The sequence below is a fragment of the Primulina huaijiensis genome, chromosome 13, assembly GCF_012295235.1.
Source record: "Primulina huaijiensis isolate GDHJ02 chromosome 13, ASM1229523v2, whole genome shotgun sequence".
Taxonomy (NCBI): Eukaryota; Viridiplantae; Streptophyta; class Magnoliopsida; order Lamiales; family Gesneriaceae; genus Primulina; species Primulina huaijiensis.
The window spans coordinates 15,789,252-15,808,150 of record NC_133318.1 but is presented as its reverse complement, the minus strand read 5'-3'; the positions used below and the strand labels follow the sequence as shown (position 1 = coordinate 15,808,150).

Below are 18,899 nucleotides of genomic sequence, written 5' to 3'. Positions count from 1 at the left end.
TATGGTAAAGGTGAAATCGTACAAATTTCTATTTTCGTTGGCACTGTTGTCTATTTTTCGAAAGATGAGCAAAATTTTGAGCCCGAATAAAATAACCGACCAAACTGAATTAATTTATAAATTCGATCCGATCTGTTTGATGAACTTAGTTTTTTTTAAATTGTGGGAAATAGTAGTTCAATTGGTTTTATATGGTTTTTTTTTTTTTAAAAAAAAAAAAAAGAGATCAGAACCTTTGAAAATTAAATGAATTTCATTTTCAATTTGGATAATGATACGTGGCTGGTAACAAACAAGTGTGCAAAATCACCAAAAGAGTGGGGGTCTCGGGAAATGAGATTTTGTTTCCAATCGAGTCTCGTATTATGTGTTGAATCTTTTATTTTCTTTTGGTTGATTCTTTGTATTCAAAGTGGCATGGTATTCTGTGAACTTTGGGAGATCTGATTTGGTTATTACGTATATCCTCACGTCATTGGGATCACATGAAAAAATAGGGACAATTTCTTGAAATTGGGGATACACCATTTACTTTTACTCAAAACCCATCAATTCGAGGGCGTTATTCTGATCATATTTGAAGAGTAGATTTTTCTAGGGGTCGATCTTGATCTAAAACAAAGATATTTTTAATATAAAATTAATATTTTTTTTTTCAAATCAACATGTACCATATAATATATTTTCATAACATAAACTAATGAAAAGATAATATTTTTTGCAGTGAAAAAAATACTCTAGACATAAAAAGTAAAACTTCGAATGTGACAGATCAGATTTGAGACTCCTCTCACAAAATTGACCCGTGAGACATTCTCATTTAAATTTTTGTGATATTTTAAAATCTATGAATATTTTTGTGTTTATTTTTTTTAACAAAACAATTAGTTATCATTTACGTATTTTATCTTAATTTATATTTTTCTCAGTTTTCAAAAGTGTGTGATAAGTAATCATGGGCATAAATTTAATTTGCGTATTTCTTTTTAATATGTCTATTACTGTCACATAAGAAACGATCAGAACTTTGTGAATCACTAAGATTCTTCTATTGTTTCTTCAGAGGCTGTGTATCTGTAGCTTTCTTTCCTCTTTTTTTTTTTGCCTTTATCTTTCGAGGTAGCGACACAATGAGCACTTTCAGTTTTATCTTACTTCAACATTTCATCTTCCTGAATACAGTGTGAGATAAGCTCATTCAGAAACCAAGTCTCTTTTAGATAGTTATAGCTTACCTTAAATTGGTTAAACTGTGGAGGAAGATATATCAAAACCAGATGCACTAGTAAGTCCTCTGAGAGGTCAAGTTCTAGTGTTTTCAACCTTGAACCAAAATGAGACATCTCTATAATTTATTCATTTTTGTTGCCTTTGCTCTTGTATCTCATTGAAACCAAGCTTGCCAAAAGTGCATAAATTTCAAACTTTTCACTCTAAGAAAACCTCGAGGTCCTTAAGGAATTCCTTAGTCGAAGGAATGTCGCTGTACATTGTGCCCTTAAATGTTTCCTGAATGACCATTTTCATTATCATCATACATATGTGATTCGACCTCATCCACATTTCAAACTCTCTATTTTCATCAAAGTACTCTTATCCGTAATGGCGGGAGGTGAGTCAACCCTTATATAAGGTCCAAATCTATGATTCCGAAAACTATCAGTAAATTCTCTTGCCATAATTTGAAATTCGAGTATTTAGCATAGAAATAGAATTAATATTGGAATAAATATTCGTAGGAGTCAAATATGAACAAAGAACAAAGCCACAATAAACATGTTCAACAAATACCCATATAAAATAAGCAATAAATTTAAATAACATAAACCCCATAACAGAATATCGAGCTTTTCATTAATGTTTTATCTTGGGATAAAAGATTAACTTATAAGTGATATTATGGAACATCAGTCAAATATTGATAATAATTATCATGTCAAATAACAAAATTCTTTTGGGTCGATTTGTTATTCATATGAAAAATCGAACAACAATCACATGTTTACCACCATAGGTGTATGTGTAATTATATTAAACATTGACATTCTTTTGGGTTGATCAATATTCACACGGATTACACACGCAGAGCCTTTACTATTTCAAAACGAATTAGCTTCCACAAAAAGGTCGTTTTGACGACATTTTGTTTCAACCAATCAATTTCAAAATAAATATAATTATCATTATTTTAATAATTGAAACTTTTAACTTAAACCGAAATACTTGAACTATAATTTTTTTTGAAATTTTCTGAAGGTCACGTGCGGGGCACCCTGAATTCGAGCCCATCCACTGTTGTCTCTATCGAGCAACCTGAGGCGCGTAGGTATGTGCTGGGAACGTGCTGGGGATATGCCCCTCTACGCTCCACCCTGATGGGCACACTTGAGTCGTGCAGGGGCATTCTTGCACATTCTGCCCTGCTGAATGGTGCATGGCGCACGCCTCGAAGAAGTGTCCCTGTACGCTCGCACCTGAACCAAAGTGCACCCTAGGTCGATTTTGGCGAGAATTTTACCCAAAGTTTTGATGTCCTCTAAATTTTTTTTTTATAAACAAAAAACTGCACTGAAACTCGAAATCTTCACACTGAATCCTGTTAATTTTCAACCAAAACTGAAATATAATTGCAAAACCATGCATCAATCTTTAAAAATCTCAATGATTCAATATGACTGTCTTTGATACCATTTTTTGGGAAAAATCCATATAAAACCCAGAATCCATCATGTTAAATTATAAAAGAATTAAACTATAAATCGTAGTGGAAGCATATCTGATTGATCTTCCATATCTACATGTTCTTCATTTGAGAAAATCATTTAGTTTCTTTTCAGATCTATTTCTATAATGAGAGTATAGAATAGAGAACGTGATAACACGCAATCTGAGGATTGTGACAAATATATAGATAAGTCTATCATTATCTGTTGATATTTCTATTTTTTAACATATCATAAAAACAAAAATTATACTTTTGTCTCTACACTTTAAAGACCCATAACATATTAGATATATTAAAACCCATTAAACAAAAAATTAACCAATCCTTTTAAGTTTTGAGTTTCACCAGATAACCCACATCACATAATAATTTACATATAAGTCCATATGATTAAAATTGACTCAACACATAATTATAATTGATAATATAACTAACAAAAAATGATACTTTTTATAGTGTAAAAATACTTTAGACATAAGAAGTAATACTTTGAATAGGACGGTTCAGGTATAAGATCCGCCCATGAGATATTTCTCACTTATATTTTAAAATTTATATATATTTTAGTGATATGTATTCAATCTAAAGTTTTGATAACTTTTAATGACTTTTTTAAATGATAGATCTTTGTAGATTTTAATTAACTTTTACAGAATTTCATAGATTTTTATCTGAATTTTCAAAATTTCTTATGATATCAAAATAAAAAAATTTTAAATAAACAATCAACAAAAAATGAAAAATCTGAAAATGAAAAAAGAAAATATATATAATGATATAATTTGAAAATATACAATTTTTAATAATTTATAGTTGTACCTTAGACTTTAATGTATGTTAATGAATTTCATGGAGTCATAAAAAATCTATTGAAAATTCGAGTACATCTAGACTTTTATAGAGTTTTTAAAAATCAACTTTGAATACCACTTGACTTTTTAAAACTCTATAAAAATCCATTTTAAATACAACTATACTTCTATAGAATATACAAAAATCTTATAAAATGAATACACCTAAACTTTTAAAATTTACAAAAGTCATTATAAATCATTAAATTTCCTACATTGATGTTTATTATTTTTTCCAAAAACAATTAGTTACTATTTACGCATTTTACCTTTAATTAATTTCTATCTTCCATCAGCTCTTAAAGCGTGTGATCAGTAATAATGGGCGGAAATTTAATTTGTGTGTTTGATTCGTTAGCGTCGATGCTGCGTGGATTCTAGTTTTACTGTAATTTTTTATCTGTCGTTTGCAGGCCAAATCCAAATAAATCCATTAACTTCGGGATTTGAAATTTGCTCTCTTTCAGAAGCTGCTGGTTTTATGAATTTACAGCTAAAACAATGAACCAATGTCGGGAAAAAAAAAAGGTGCCCATACTAATAAAAAAAAAAAAGCCATTTACTTTCGTATTTGTCAAAAATTAAAATATAATATTATCCATTAAGGTTAATGAAGGTATATATAGTTGCTTAAAGGCGGACAACGCATGCATGCATAGATATATAGAAACACGTGATCAAGATTCCAGTAGAGAGCCCCTTTTTTTGAGAAAGGAGAATGGATCGTATCGACTTAGAAAATGAAAAGATTATAACTGTTGACTAATCTGGCTAACATTGAACTTGGTAAAATGAAACAAAATCGCTTCTGCTCCAAGGACCGAAGACTGTGTTTTGATTCGAAACTCTATGGAAGAACATAGATGAGAATGCAAGTACGCCATCAAGATACTTTCATACATCATGAAGCTAAATTCTCGGACATTTTAGCTGATCAAGATCATTAAATCTCTGACGAGGTTTCAAGTTTAATTATTACCAGTGATCATTGACATGAATTGCGAAAATTAATGACGAATCTGTTGGAGAATTACACCCCCGAAGCGATGCCGATCACGATGATAATAATACCCAAAAAAGTGGAATAAAATAACCAACAAGAACACAAAGATTTACGTGGTTCACCCAATATAGGCTACGTCCACGGAGCACTGAAACTTTTATAACTGGAAGAAATATTACAACAAGTGTATACACCAATACACTCAATATTTCTCACACTCCCAACCCGAGTATACCGAGAAAATAATTTTTCTAACTCACACAAGAGAATTCCCGCACTCAAGAAAAAAATACACCTTTTTTATGCACTCTCTTTTTATCAAAGCTAAAAAGCTTTTGATTTTGGGATATTAAAAGCAAACAAGGAAGGCTCAATTTATAACAAATTTCTTGAATCAAATTTTTGGAATTCCCGATGTGGGATACCAATTTTCTCACCTAACAATTCTCCCACTTGAAGACTTGATTTCAATCATGTCTTCACACCATCATTGCAGCAGCTCATATATCTCCATCTATCCTTGCAGTCCAACTGAAGTTGAACACAACTTCAGTTTGTCCATGGTTACGGTCTTCGTGAGCATATCGGCTGGATTTTTACTTCCAAGAATCTTCTCCAGCATCAAGACTCCATCTTCCTGCACTGATCTGATGAAATGGTACCTAACCTGTATATGCTTTGTCCTAGCATGATAAACATGATTTTTTGCTAAATGAATAGCACTCTGACTGTCACAGTATAATGTGTTATCTTCAAGCTTCTGACTCAATGCCTCCAGAAAGGATTTCAACCATATCATCTCCTTGCTAGCTTCTGTAACTGCAACATACTCAGCCTCAGTAGTCGAAAGCGCAACAATCTTTTGCAGCTTAGACACCCAGCTTACAACTGTACCACCTAATGTGAACACATATCCAGTAGTACTTTTCCTCCCATCCAGATCACCACCCATATCGGCATCGACAAAACCCTGTAAGCCAAATTTTGATCTTCTGAAGCATAAATAACAACTAGCAGTACCTTTCAAATACCTGAGAATCCACTTAACTGCTTCCCAGTGTTGCTTTCCTGGATTACTCATAAATCTGCTCTCAACTCCCACTGCATGTGCTATGTCTGGTTTTGTGCACACCATTGCATACATGAGGCTTCCGACAGCAGAAGCATAAGGAACCTTATTCATATAAGCTTGCTTCTGCTCCGTTGATGGTGATTGTGCTTTGGTTAGTTTGAAATGACTAGCCAAAGGAGTACTCACAGATTTAGCTTCATCCATATTAAATCTGCTAACCACCTTTTTCACGTACTCTTCTTGAGATAACTTCAAGAATCCATTCACCCGGTCTCTGAAGATCCTTATTCCAAGGATTTGCTTTGCAGCACCCAAATCCTTCATGGCAAATTCCTTTGATAAATCTTTCTTGAGTTTATCAATTTCTTTCAGACAAGCTCCAGCTATCAGCATATCATCTACATATAGCAGTAGTATGATATAAGAACCGTCAAACTTTTTCACATAACAGCAGTGATCAGCTTGACACCTTAGGAATCCATTTTCACTCATGAATCCATCAAACTTCTTGTACCACTGTCTTGGAGCTTGTTTGAGACCGTACAAGCTCTTCTGAAGTTTGCACACCATTCTCTCTTTTCCCCGTACTTCAAAGCCATGTGGCTGCTTCATATAAATTTCTTCATCTAGGTCACCGTGAAGAAACGCAGTCTTTACATCCAACTGCTCCAAATGTAAGTCTTCCTTCTCCACTAGTCCAAGTACTGTCTTGATAGTGGTTAATTTAACCACCGGAGTGAAAATCTCGGTGTAATCAATTCCTGCCCGTTGTTGGAAGCCTTTTACAACAAGTCTTGCCTTGTACCGCTTGCTACCATCATGCTCTTCTTTTAACCGGTACACCCACTTGTTATGTAACGCCTTTTTGTCTTGCGGAAGTTCTGTCAACTCTCACGTTTGATTGGATGACAGTGAATCCATCTCATCTTCCATGGCCAACTCCCACTTGGTTGAATCATCATTTTTCATTGCCTCTTCATAGGTCACCGGTTCACCTTTGTCTGTCAGCAAAATATAGTGAAGTGCAGGGGAGTATCTATAAGGTGGTCTAATGGTTCTCAAAGATCTCCTGAGTTCAATCACCGGAGTTTGTGGGTCATCATCTTGTGCAGTTTCTTCTTCACCTTCCTTGTTACTGGTTTTCGATTCATTCACAGGAATATATGTCAATGGCACTTCATCAGTCTTCTTGACTTCAGGACATTCATCTCCAGCTCCAATGTCTGACTTGTCCTTGTACAGAAGTTTCTCATTAAATATTACATCCCTGCTCCGAATGATATTTCGATTTTGGTCATCCCAGAAACGATAACCAAACTCATTATCTTCATAACCAATAAAGAAGCACTTATTTGATTTCGGATCAAGTTTTGTTCGGCTTGCTGAATCAATAAGAAGATAAGATACACATCCAAACACCTTCAAGAAAGAAAGGTTTACTTTTTTGCCGCTCCAAACCTCTTCGGGTATTTTGTAATCCAGTGGTACCGAAGGTCCTCTGTTGATCAGATATGCTGCAGTGTTAACAGCATCAGCCCAGAATGATTTTGGCAATCCAGAATGCAATCTCATGCTCCTTGCGCGTTCATTCAAGGTCCTGTTCATCCTTTCAGCTACGCCATTCTATTGAGGTGTACCAGGAATGGTTTTCTCCATCTTGATCCCGTTCTGTGCACAATATTTCTTGAACTCATCATCTTCATATTCTCCACCATTGTCAGACCGTAAGAACTTCACCTTCAAGTTGGCCTCATTTTCCACCATGGCTTTCCACCTTTTAAAGGTCTCGTAAACATTAGATTTATTTTTCATAAAATAAACCCAAACTTTTCTACTCGAATCGTCAATGAACGTGACATAGTATCTCGAGCCTCCAAGGGACGTCACAGGAGATGGTCCCCATACATCAGTATGAACCAGCTCCAACTTTGCTGCTTTCGGTTCTCTATCGCCTTTTAAAAAGCTCACCTTCTTCTGCTTTCCAAAGATATAGCTTTCACATAGTTTGTGTTCAACAGTCTTTAATTCTGGTAGCTTTCCTTTTGACACCAACATCTTCATTCCCTTCTCACTCATGTGTTCAAGTCTATAATGCCATAGACTTGAATTGGCTCCAGCAGCCACAACTGCTAATGTGTCTCTGCAACTGGAAGTCATATACAGTGTTCCTGTTTTCTTTTCTCGAGCAACAATCATGGCTCCTTTGTTCACTTTCCAGGAACCATCACCGAAGGTCACATTGTGGCCTTCATCATCGAGCTGTCCCACCGAGATCAGATTGCGTGTCAATTTTGGTACATGCCTGACTTTGTTGATTTTCCAGACAGATCCATTCGACATCTTCATCTGTACATCACCCATACCGACAATTTCCAAGGGTTTTCCATCAGCCAGGAAAACTTTTCCGTAATCGCCAGCGATGTAATTATCAAATACATCGCGATCACCAGTGGTATGAAACGAAGCTCCCGAGTCCATAACCCAAGAATCAACAGGGCTTTCCATGGATAATAGCAGAGCATCATGTACTTCATCAGTGACAGCATTGGCATTATTCTTCGTTGATCTGCAGTTCTTTTTCAGGTGACCAGTCTCACCACAGCTCCAGCACTTCATATTCTTTTCAAAGATGTTTTTGTCTTTTCCATTTCTTGACTTGGATCTACCGCGCCATCGGTTGGAACTCCTTTCACCACTCCTGCCTCTTCCTCTGTTATCAAGATTTAGAGCAGATCTCGATGATGTTGCTTCACCCGAGTCTTTCCTGCGAACTTCTTCAGCAAGGATTTGATCTCTAACATCATTGAGTTGTAGTTTTCCTTTTCCAACAGAGTTGCTAACCGCTGCCCGCATCGGTTCCCAATTGTCTGGTAAAGACGCCAGAAGAATAAGTGCCCGAATCTCATCATCAAATTTGATGTCCACCGATGTCAGCTGGGAGACAATCGTGTTGAATTCATTTATGTGTTTTGCCACCGAAGCACCTTCTCCCATCTTCAAGTTGAATAACTTCTTCATGAGATGTACTTTGTTGTTTGCTGATGGCTTCTCGTACATGTCTGACAGAATGGTCATCATCTCCTCCGTGGTTTTGGCCTCCGCCACGTTATGCGCCACGTTCTTTGTTAGGGTCAATCGTATGACACCTAAAACTTGTCGGTCAAGGAGCTCCCAATCATCATCCTCCATCTTTTCCGGTTTCTTTCCTGATAGAGGTTGATGCAGCTTCTTACTGTACAGATAATCTCTTATCTGTAACCGCCAGAACGAAAAATCTGTTCCGTCGAACTTGTTGATTCCCGGTCCCGATCCATCATCTCCGGCCATCACTTTTCTAACCTTAGCAAAAAAATCTAAAAAATCTTTTCTGATGTGGAAGATCAGACAAAGCTGCAACCACAGAGCATACTCAGAATTCTTAAGAATTTTCACAACAAGGCTCTGATACTAGTTGTTGGAGAACCACACCCCCGAAGACATGCCGATCACGATGATAATAATACCCAAAAAAGTGGAATAAAATAACCAACAAGAACACAAAGATTTACGTGGTTCACCCAATATAGGCTACGTCCACGGAGCACTGCAACTTTTATAACTGGAAGAAATATTACAACAAATATATACACCAATACCCTCAATATTTCTCACACTCCCAACCCGAGTATACCGAGAAAATAATTTCTCTAACTCACACAAGAGAATTCCCGCACTCAAGAAAAAAATACACCTTTTTTTTATGCACTCTCTTTTTATCAAATCAAAGCTAAAAAGATTTTAATTTTGGAAAATTAAAAACAAACAAGGAAGGCTCAATTTATAACAAATTTCTTGAATCAAATTTTTGGAATTCCCGATGTGGGATACCAATTTTCTCACCTAACAGAATCATACTTCAATTTGAAATTATTACATATTGATATTGATTATCGCAACAACTCTTTTGGTTCTATTATAGACGAGCGTCGATTATGTATTTGCACTTACGTATACCGATAGTTTAAATATTAAAATGAATTTGAGAAGATAAGAAAGGATACGCCAGAGTGTGCATTTGATGGTGTATGGTTGATAGTTCCCTTGCAATTATTTAGTGAATATTTTATTTGATAAAACCAATAAAATAGATGTGACGGGATGTCTAACTAAATTTTTGTATCTTTCCCCCCATATTTAAGCATGTGAAGCCCAAGCCCATTTCCGCAAAAGTCAGAAACTGTGGCCCAAAACTTACGGGATCAATATCTGAATTATCTACATTCATACTTTCTTACTATATTATAATACGCATAAACTAATGTCAGACGATTTTACGGGTCAATTTTATAAAACAGATCTATAAATTGATTCAATTCATGAAAAAATATTGTTTTTATGCTAAAAGAATTAATTTTTCATTTTATGTATAGATTATCGACTCTTCTGACGGAAATAAATCAGTGAGACCGTCTCACAGATACTATTCATTATAATACATCCACCCCTTTGAAAAACTTCCATGGTAAATCAAGTGGTGAGACTAAATTGTCCTTCTCTAATAATAAATTGTCATGGCATTTCACAAGCAAAACTGGAAAATTATAATTTCCGTAACTTTAAAAATCACAAACCTAATCAAAATTGAAATTCTCACTAACACACTTCTTAATCAACAAATCCACCTCAAATTTGAAGGCCATTTACCGTTTCTCAACTTCTTCTTCTTTTTTTTTTTTCCAACCGCTTTTTATTTCTCATTTTATTATATATTAAATTTTATTTCTCATTTTTTTAAAAATAATTGTTATATCACTTTATTCTAAGATGCTATTCTATATGTATATGTTCTTTATTTCATTTACAATTGAAATTCACCCATCTAAATTACATTAATTTATATTTTGATATTTATATATTATATATAACATATATAACAAGTGCTGCTAGTTTGTAAAAATGGCCAATCCAAGTATAACACAATCCAAAACCGGATTATGGTGTAGCACTACAACAAAAATAGTTTTTCGCAGCGCACTATTAACGTCGCACATTAAAAGCACGCCGTTAATAATATTATTAACGGCGTGCATCTATATGTGCGCTGTTAATAATATTGCACTTGACAGTATTAACGGCGTGCAGTAAAGGCACGCTGCGGAAAGTAGTATTCGCAGCGTGCATTTATGTGTGCTGTAAATACTATATACTTTCCGCAGCGTGCTTTTAATGCGCGCCGTTAATAACATGTACATTAACGGCGTGCAGTGAAAGCACGATACGGAAAATAATATTATATACTATCCGCAGCGTGCAATAATGTGCGCTGTAATTTAAATGTGTGATTTTTAAATTAGCGACGGTTTTTACATAACCGTCGCTAATTTAAATCAGCGACGGTTATGTAAAAACCGTCGCTAATTTAAAAATCACACATTTAAATTTACAGCGCACATTATTGCACGCTGCGGATAGTATATAATATTATTTTCCGCAGCGTGCTTTTAGTGCACGCCGTTAATGTATATATGTTATTAACGGCGCGCATTAAAAGCACATTTGCGACAGTTTCTAAACCGTCGCTATATTTAGCGACCGTCGCTGATCTAAAATCGGCCACGGTTAAAAAAGATTCCGTCGCTGTTAGCGACGTGTTTTATATAACCGTTGCTAATAGACATAAATCAGCGACCGTTATATAAAAACCGTCGTTAATGGCGACGGTCTAGTGGATAACCGTCCCTAATAGTCGCAAATTGTCTATAAATATCCGATTTCCGTTCAACTTTCTTCCAAACCACTTCACAACACTTAAAATTTTTCTCTCAAATACGTTTTTAATTTCGATTTAAATAAATTTTTTTTTTCAATTTTAGGTTAATTTTTTAAGTGTTAGTTAAGTTCATCGGTCAATTTATCATAGTTGTATTGTAATTTTTTTAAAATTTATTAAATTACAAAAAGTTAGTTTTTTTTATTTTACGCAAAATTTAGCGACGGTCGCTAAATTAAATTTCGTCGTTAATTTAGCGACGGCATTCTCAGTTTCAACTGTCGCTAATGGGCGACGGTTGTGTCAAAAACCCTATCTAATATTTAGATTTTTTTGAATATTTACAGCGTGCATTGCACGCTGCGGATAGTCATATCGGAACTCTAATTCAATCGAATTGAACCTTGCATCGGATTCAAACCAACTTCAAAACCTTGCCTAGAGCCGGCTTTAATTAGTTACTCATATTTATTCTTGAAAAGAATGTCATATCGTAATTGAGAAAAATAGATGAATTTGATTGCGTAGCACCATAAACGTGATTAAATCTGATTAGGAGAGGCAAAAAAATTAATATTTAGAAAAATATAAATTATAAAATTTTCAAGTTTAAATATTTACATAGTGCGATTTCATCCTCTTAGGTTTGCCAAACTTTCAAATATTCCGTTCAAATATGTTGAGATATTCCGCATCATTATTTTGATAAATCGTGTCATTAAATTTTTAGGTATGCCATTAATCTTCTGTATTTAAATTAGATACAAATATTAATCAAGAATTTAAGGTGTAGATTGTCGTTAATCAATCAATTATAATTTAAATAAGATCAAGTGTAAGAGCCGATTTTTTTAGCCTGCAAATAAATAACTAGAAGGAAATTTGTGAGATTGGATTATTGTATTAAATAAGATATGCATATGGGAGAAGAATTTATTGTTGGAAATCTTTGTACCAAGTCAAGAATGTCTACATTAAGGCAATCATATTTTCAAATTTGGTAAGAAATAAGTGTAGATTGGGAATACAATGTTGAATTAAGAAGGAATGAGTCATGCATGGACATGCAAAGTTTCGAAAATTGGGAGGAAATTTAGAAGGATTAGGCATGATAATTTCGAAATGGTACTAGAGAATATGCTTAGATATGGTGCTGCATGGATGCATGGAAAAGTGGAAGAAAATCATCAAACTTGTGCACAAAATCCTTGACTTAGATACCAAATTTTCGAAAATAATGGAGGGCAAGGAATTAAGGAATAAATCTCACAAATTGGTAGCAAAATAAACTCATCATGGAATGGTTTTTTTAGCAAGAAAATTGTGTGATCTTGTGTGCCAAAGGTAGGATTTTAGATGCCATGTTTAGCTTCATTCCCCTCACCTATAAATATCACACCATACCTAGCCATTCCTCACACCTAGATTTTGAAATTCCCCTTGCTGAAAGCCACGAAATTCAGCAGCTTCTCCATAGCCAAACGCTGCACAAAAATCGTCCAAAGTCGTCCAAGAAGTTAAGCCGAGGTGTTGCCCGATCGAAGGACAAGAGGTGATCCAAGTCTAGCATCGTGCACTCCACGTTTTTAACAATTAATATACTATAAGTGGGTTTGTTTTAAAAATTTAAATTTTGGTTTTATGCATATGAAATTTCAGTTTGGTTTTAAAAATTCGGTCGAGCTTCGTCTCCCGTATATACGTTTTTTATGAAATTTTGGTACGTTTTTTATGTGTTGACACTGTGAGGATTCCCTGAAAATGGGTGGAATTCCAACATATGGCCCTTCACTTTGGGATAGAACCGTTTTATGGCCTCGTCCCCTTAGAGGATTAAAACTTAGGGACTGACGTCAGTAAACCGTTAAAGGTGAAAAATCGCAGTGTTATTATGATATGGATATGATGTTACGAATATGAAAAGCATGCTGTATTTATATGTTGTTTTCGAAATTGATGGAAAATTTTATGTTGTGTTCAAAACGCTCTCATTTACTGAGTATTTCCCAAAATACTCATCCCCCTTACTCTCCTCTCCCAGATAAGTCCGAAGAACAAGTTGAGGATGAGGAGTCTGAACAATTTTGGGGCTGGTGATTCGCAAGATTAGTAATAGATTTTATTTCGAATTTTACGATTTAATGAATTGTAAGACGCTTCCGCATTAATTACTATTTCGTTTGGATTTCGTTAATGTAATGACAGTTTTTGTTACGTTTATATTATGAATTATAAACTGGTTTGGTGTATACTGTGCTACAAAAGCTTGTTGTTATCGGTTGTGTGATTGTTAAACAACGCTGGTGTCAATTCCGAGTTTCGGAGCGTGACATTCAAGTGGTATCAGAGCCGCCAGGTTCATAATCCGGTTGGGGACGAAAAATTTTCGGGAAAATTTTTTGGAAAAATTTTAAGAATCGGCCAATGCTATCCCCTTCGAAACGGCCCAACGAGCGATTTTCACGACTATGTCGTAAGGTAGGGTCTAAAATCGTGAAATTTCTTCGTTTAGGCCTCCGAAACGTCGTTTTTACCGTTTTGGGAAATATTCGTAGACCCTATAACTTTACGTAGAAAATTCCGAATTCGATTCCGTCGATTGTTCTGGAATCCTCTCGACATATGCTTCAAACCCATGTGTCTATCTCAAAATTTTCCATTTTTGAAAAAAAATAAAATATTTATATATATTTCGAAAATTACATGTATATTGCATATTGTCCCTCGTTCTATATTGTCTCTTTCTGATTCTGAGCATTTCCCTTTTTGATTTCAGGAAATGGCTCCATTTACTCCCATGCGACCCCGCACCCGTGCCCAAGCTGCCATTCGTATGAAGGAGCTTGCCCTTCACTTTCAGTCCCGTCAGATTCAGCGACTTAGAGCCCGACTGAGTGAGAGGAAGAGGGAGATCGAGACCTTAGCCGCTGAGAAAGAGGAGATCCATGTCCGCCTTACCCAGTCGATCTATCAGGGTGAGCTTGTTAGGAGTGATAACATGGACCTCAGAGATGTCATAGAACAGTGCAAGTATCAACATGGAAAGTTACGAGAGGATGTGGAGCGTTATCGCAAGGAGTTGGAGGAAGAAAAACAGCAGAATGCCAAAGGTAAGAGGAGACTGGAAAATTCACGTGATGCCATGAATAGCCTTGCCTATGTGAACCAACGTCTGGTCCAGCAAGTTGAAGCTCTAAAGGACCAAATCAAGCTGAAGAAACAGTACCATCTGCAGTATCAGTAGCATTGGAATGACGAGATGGACGTGGCTGATGCGGAGAGACAGGAACTTAAGGCACAAATGGCCCAGCTAAAGGAAGAGAATGCCCAGCTCCCCCATATGGTGGAGATACTGCAAGAGGAAGAGCCCGAGGAGGAACCAGAAGAGGAAAAACCGATAGAGATAGATGAGCCTATAGCTACCGTAGGAGATGGAGAGATAGAGGACTAGAGTACCTTGATGACCTTTCCTTAGTACTAAGAGTTTATATTTCCATTGTTGCTATTTTATTTCAGTCCGTACGATTTGTTTCCATTCAGTATTGTTTGTTGCATACAGTTGTTCCGTATTCAAAAATTAATAAAAGTTATGTTTATTAATTAAACGCAGTTGTTCTATCATAACTTATTTATTCCATCATGTCGCTATGCACAACAAATTCTTAGAAATGTTTAATTGTAGAAAATGGCCGGTAGACCTCAAAGGCAAAATCGCAACCCCCGTTATGCAAACAACAACAATGCCAACGAAGAGGACAATGGACCACCACCTGGGTTTAGTCTTAACCAGGCCGACCTGATGGTCATAGCCACGATCGTTGCCACGACACTGCAAGGGTTAGTGAACCCGAACGCCAATCAATCACCACCACCTCCACCACAGCACGGAGTCAAGTTCCATTATGAATCTTTGCGCAAGAACAGGTGTCCAACTTTCAGTGGCGCTGCCGACCCTGAAGTTAGCCAGAGTTGGCTGAAAAATGTGGAGACTCAACTGCGACTGTTGGAAGTCCCCGAGGCACTGAAAGTGGACGTAGTTGTACCTTTCCTGGAGGATAAAGCAGGCAAGTGGTGGGAAGCAATCTCACCAACCATGACAGTTGCAGGACCAATCATTTGGCAGCATTTTCGAGAAGCTTTTCTGAAACAGTATTATCCAGCCGAGGTCAGAATGCAGAAACTGAGTGAGTTTGAAAATTTCAATCAAGCTCCAGACATGTCAGTTGTGGAATACACCTCCCAGTTCAATGTCCTAGGATCTTATGCTCCGACAATTATGGCGGATGAAGTTTTGAAATTGCACCGCTTTAAGAAGGGGTTGAACAGCAGGATCCAATCAGCCCTAGCAGTCTACCAACCTGCCAACTTTTCAGACTTGATGGGGGCAGCTATCCGAGCTGAAGCTGATATACAGCGCAGGGAGAAGGAATTTAAAAACAAAAGGCCTATGAACAGTCAGTCCTCGCATAACAACCAGACTTTCAAGAAGCCTAACCAGTCCAGTGGACCATCTAAAGGGCCTTCGCCTGCCACTAACTACCAAGCTATTAAGCCTTGCCCAACTTGCCACTTACGACACCTGGGAAAATGTCGTAGGGTGAGCGGTGTATGCTTTGGATGCGGGAAACCAGGACACCGTATGGCAGAATGTCCAGACGCCACCAACAGGACAAGTGGACCGGGTAAAGGAGACGGATCAAACTCAAGGGTGAATGCCAATAAACCATGGGAGAACAAACCAAATGCCAGGGTGTTTGCCATGACGCAAGAGGAGGCAGACGATGCGAACGACGTCGTGTCAGGTACCATATTTATTCAGCAAGTGCCTGCTTATGTGTTATTTGACTGTGGTGCTACACATTCTTTTATGTCTAAGAGATTTGCTAAGAAGTTAGGATGTGAGCCCGAGAAACTAAATGAGCTCTTTCGAATAGCCACACCTACAAGTAGGGCCATTGAAACCGACGAAATCTATTGGGATTGTATAATCAGTATCGGTGAGCAGACTTTTAGTGCCGACCTAATACAGTTGATCATGGTCGATTTTGACATCATCTTAGGGATGGATTGGTTAGCAAGAAACAGTGCGATAGTAGATTGTAAGGGTAAGAGAGTCAAACTCCGGACCCCAGATCAGGAGGAAGTCGTCTTTCATGGTAAATCCAAGGAACGGAAGTCACTGCTTTCTGCCTCTCAAGCTTGGAGAGCCATGAAATCCGGAGAAGACATCTACCTGGCAATGGTCAGCGAAATAAAAGAAGAAGTTGAGCGGAAACTGGAGGACATCCCGACAGTGAGAGAGTTCCCAGATATTTTTCCAGAAGAACTCTCTGGGACGGTCCCGAACCGTGAAATTGAGTTCGAAATCAACTTGGTCCCTGGTGCTGCACCAATCTCTAAAGCACCTTACAGGATGGCACCAGCCGAACTCAAAGAGCTAAAATAACAACTCCAAGAATTGCTAGATAAAAGGCAAATCCGACCGAGTGTGTCCCCGTGGGGAGCTCCGGTACTCTTCGTGAAGAAGAAAGACTGGAGTATGAGATTGTGCATCGATTACAGGGAATTGAACAAGATCACAATCAAGAACAGGTACCCTCTACCTCGGTTAGACGACCTATTTGATAAGCTTAAAGGAGCCGCCGTCTTTTCTAAACTTGATCTGAGGACAGGTTACCACCAGTTGAAAGTCAGGGCGGAAGATATCCCTAAAACATCCTTTCGAATCAGGTATGCGCATTACGAATTCACAGTGATGCCTTTTGGTCTGACAAATGCACCAACAGCATTCATGGATCTGATGAACCGAGTATTCAAGCCATTCCTGGATCAGTTCATAGTGGTATTCATCGACGATATTCTCGTCTATTCTCCTGACGAGACGAGCCATGAAGAGCGCCTTCACCTTGCTCTGCAAACCTTAAGAGAAAATAAACTCTATGCTAAGTTCAGCAAGTGTGAATTCTGGCTAAGGAGTGTGTCACTTCTAGGACACGTGTTCTCGAGAGAAAGAGTGTCAGTGGATCCAAGGAAGGTACATGCAATCACAGAGTGGCCGAGACCTAAGAACGCCACCGACATCAGAAGCTTCCTTGGATTGGCAGGTTATTACCGGAAGTTTGTTGAAGGGTTCTCCTCGATAGCCGTACCACTAACGAAGCTCACACAGACGAATTCTAAATTTATCTGGAATGAGGATTGTGAGAAGAGTTTCCAGACACTGAAAGAGAAACTCGTGTCCACTCCAGTGTTGATCCTGCCCGCGGAGGATAAAGATTTCACTATCTACAGTGACGCCTCTAAGGAAGGTCTAGGATGCGTACTCATGCAGGAGGGAAGAATGATCGCCTACGCATCAAGGCAGTTGAAACCGCACGAGCAGAACTACCCTACTCATGATCTAGAACTAGCAGCGGTTGTCTTCGGCTTAGAGATTTGGAGGCACTACCTCTATGGTACTAAATGTGAAATCTGCACCGACCATCAGAGTCTCAAGTACTTGTTCACCCAAAAGGAGCTGAATATGAGGCAAAGGTGATGGATCGAACTTCTGAAGGATTATGACTTGACCATAAGCTACCATCCAGGTAAAGCAAACAAAGTGGCTGATGCGCTAAGTCGGAAGGGCCTAGGCAAAGTGACTCTAGCTTCCCTCTCGGCTCAGCCATGTTTGCAGGAGACCGTCAAGTTAAACCAAGATCAAGACCCGTTACTGACCAAAATTAAGGAGCAAGTCAGAGAAGGGAAGTCTCAAGATCATCAGATTGATGACAAGAGGATCCTATGGATGAAAGGAAGACTGTGTGTGCCTGACAGGGATAACCTTCGCCAAGAGATAACGGCAGAGGCGCACAAGTCAAAATTCTCGGTCCACCCAGGCAGTACAAAAATGTACAGGGACCTCAAGAATAATTTCTTGTGGAATGGCATGAAAAGAGATGTGGCTGAATTCGTCTCCAGATGTCACGGCCCGAGACCGGGGTTAGTCGACACCGGCGTTGTTCATCAATCACACAATCGAAAAACAACCAGCCTCGTAGCATAGTATAAACCGAAACCAGTTTATTTTCATAATTTGAAAATTTAAACATTGTCTTTACAACTGAAAAATAAATAAATTACGGAAACATCTTACGTGAAATTTTAAGAACTAAAATTCAAAAATCCTCTACTGCCAAAACTCGAAATTTAAAATAATCATCAGCCCCAAAATTGTTCAGACTCTTCTTCTTCAACCTGCTCTTCGGATTTATCTGGGGAGGAGAGTGTAAGGGGTGAGTATTTTGAGAAATACTCAGCAAGTGGGGGCCGTTCGAGTACACAACAACGTGCACATAAAATTTCGAAATACATACACACACACACCATGCATATTTTGACTCGTACCACATTCGTATCCTTGACCTGACACTGAGATTCCTCTACTTTCAATGGTTTACTGAATTCAGTCCCTAATTTTTATTCTTCTAAGGGGGCGAGGCCGAATCAGTTATATCCCC

The 18,899-nt window shown here is 37.5% G+C and overlaps 1 protein-coding gene across 1 annotated transcript; it reads left to right on the top strand.

Moving 5' to 3' along the window:
* The first annotated feature begins 15,085 nt into the window (after positions 1 to 15,085).
* Positions 15,086 to 16,846, top strand: LOC140991263 (uncharacterized). The gene has a single exon (XM_073461195.1). It carries the CDS (start codon positions 15,086 to 15,088, stop codon positions 16,844 to 16,846), a length of 1,761 nt encoding a protein of 586 aa, XP_073317296.1.
* The last annotated feature ends 2,053 nt before the right edge of the window (positions 16,847 to 18,899 follow it).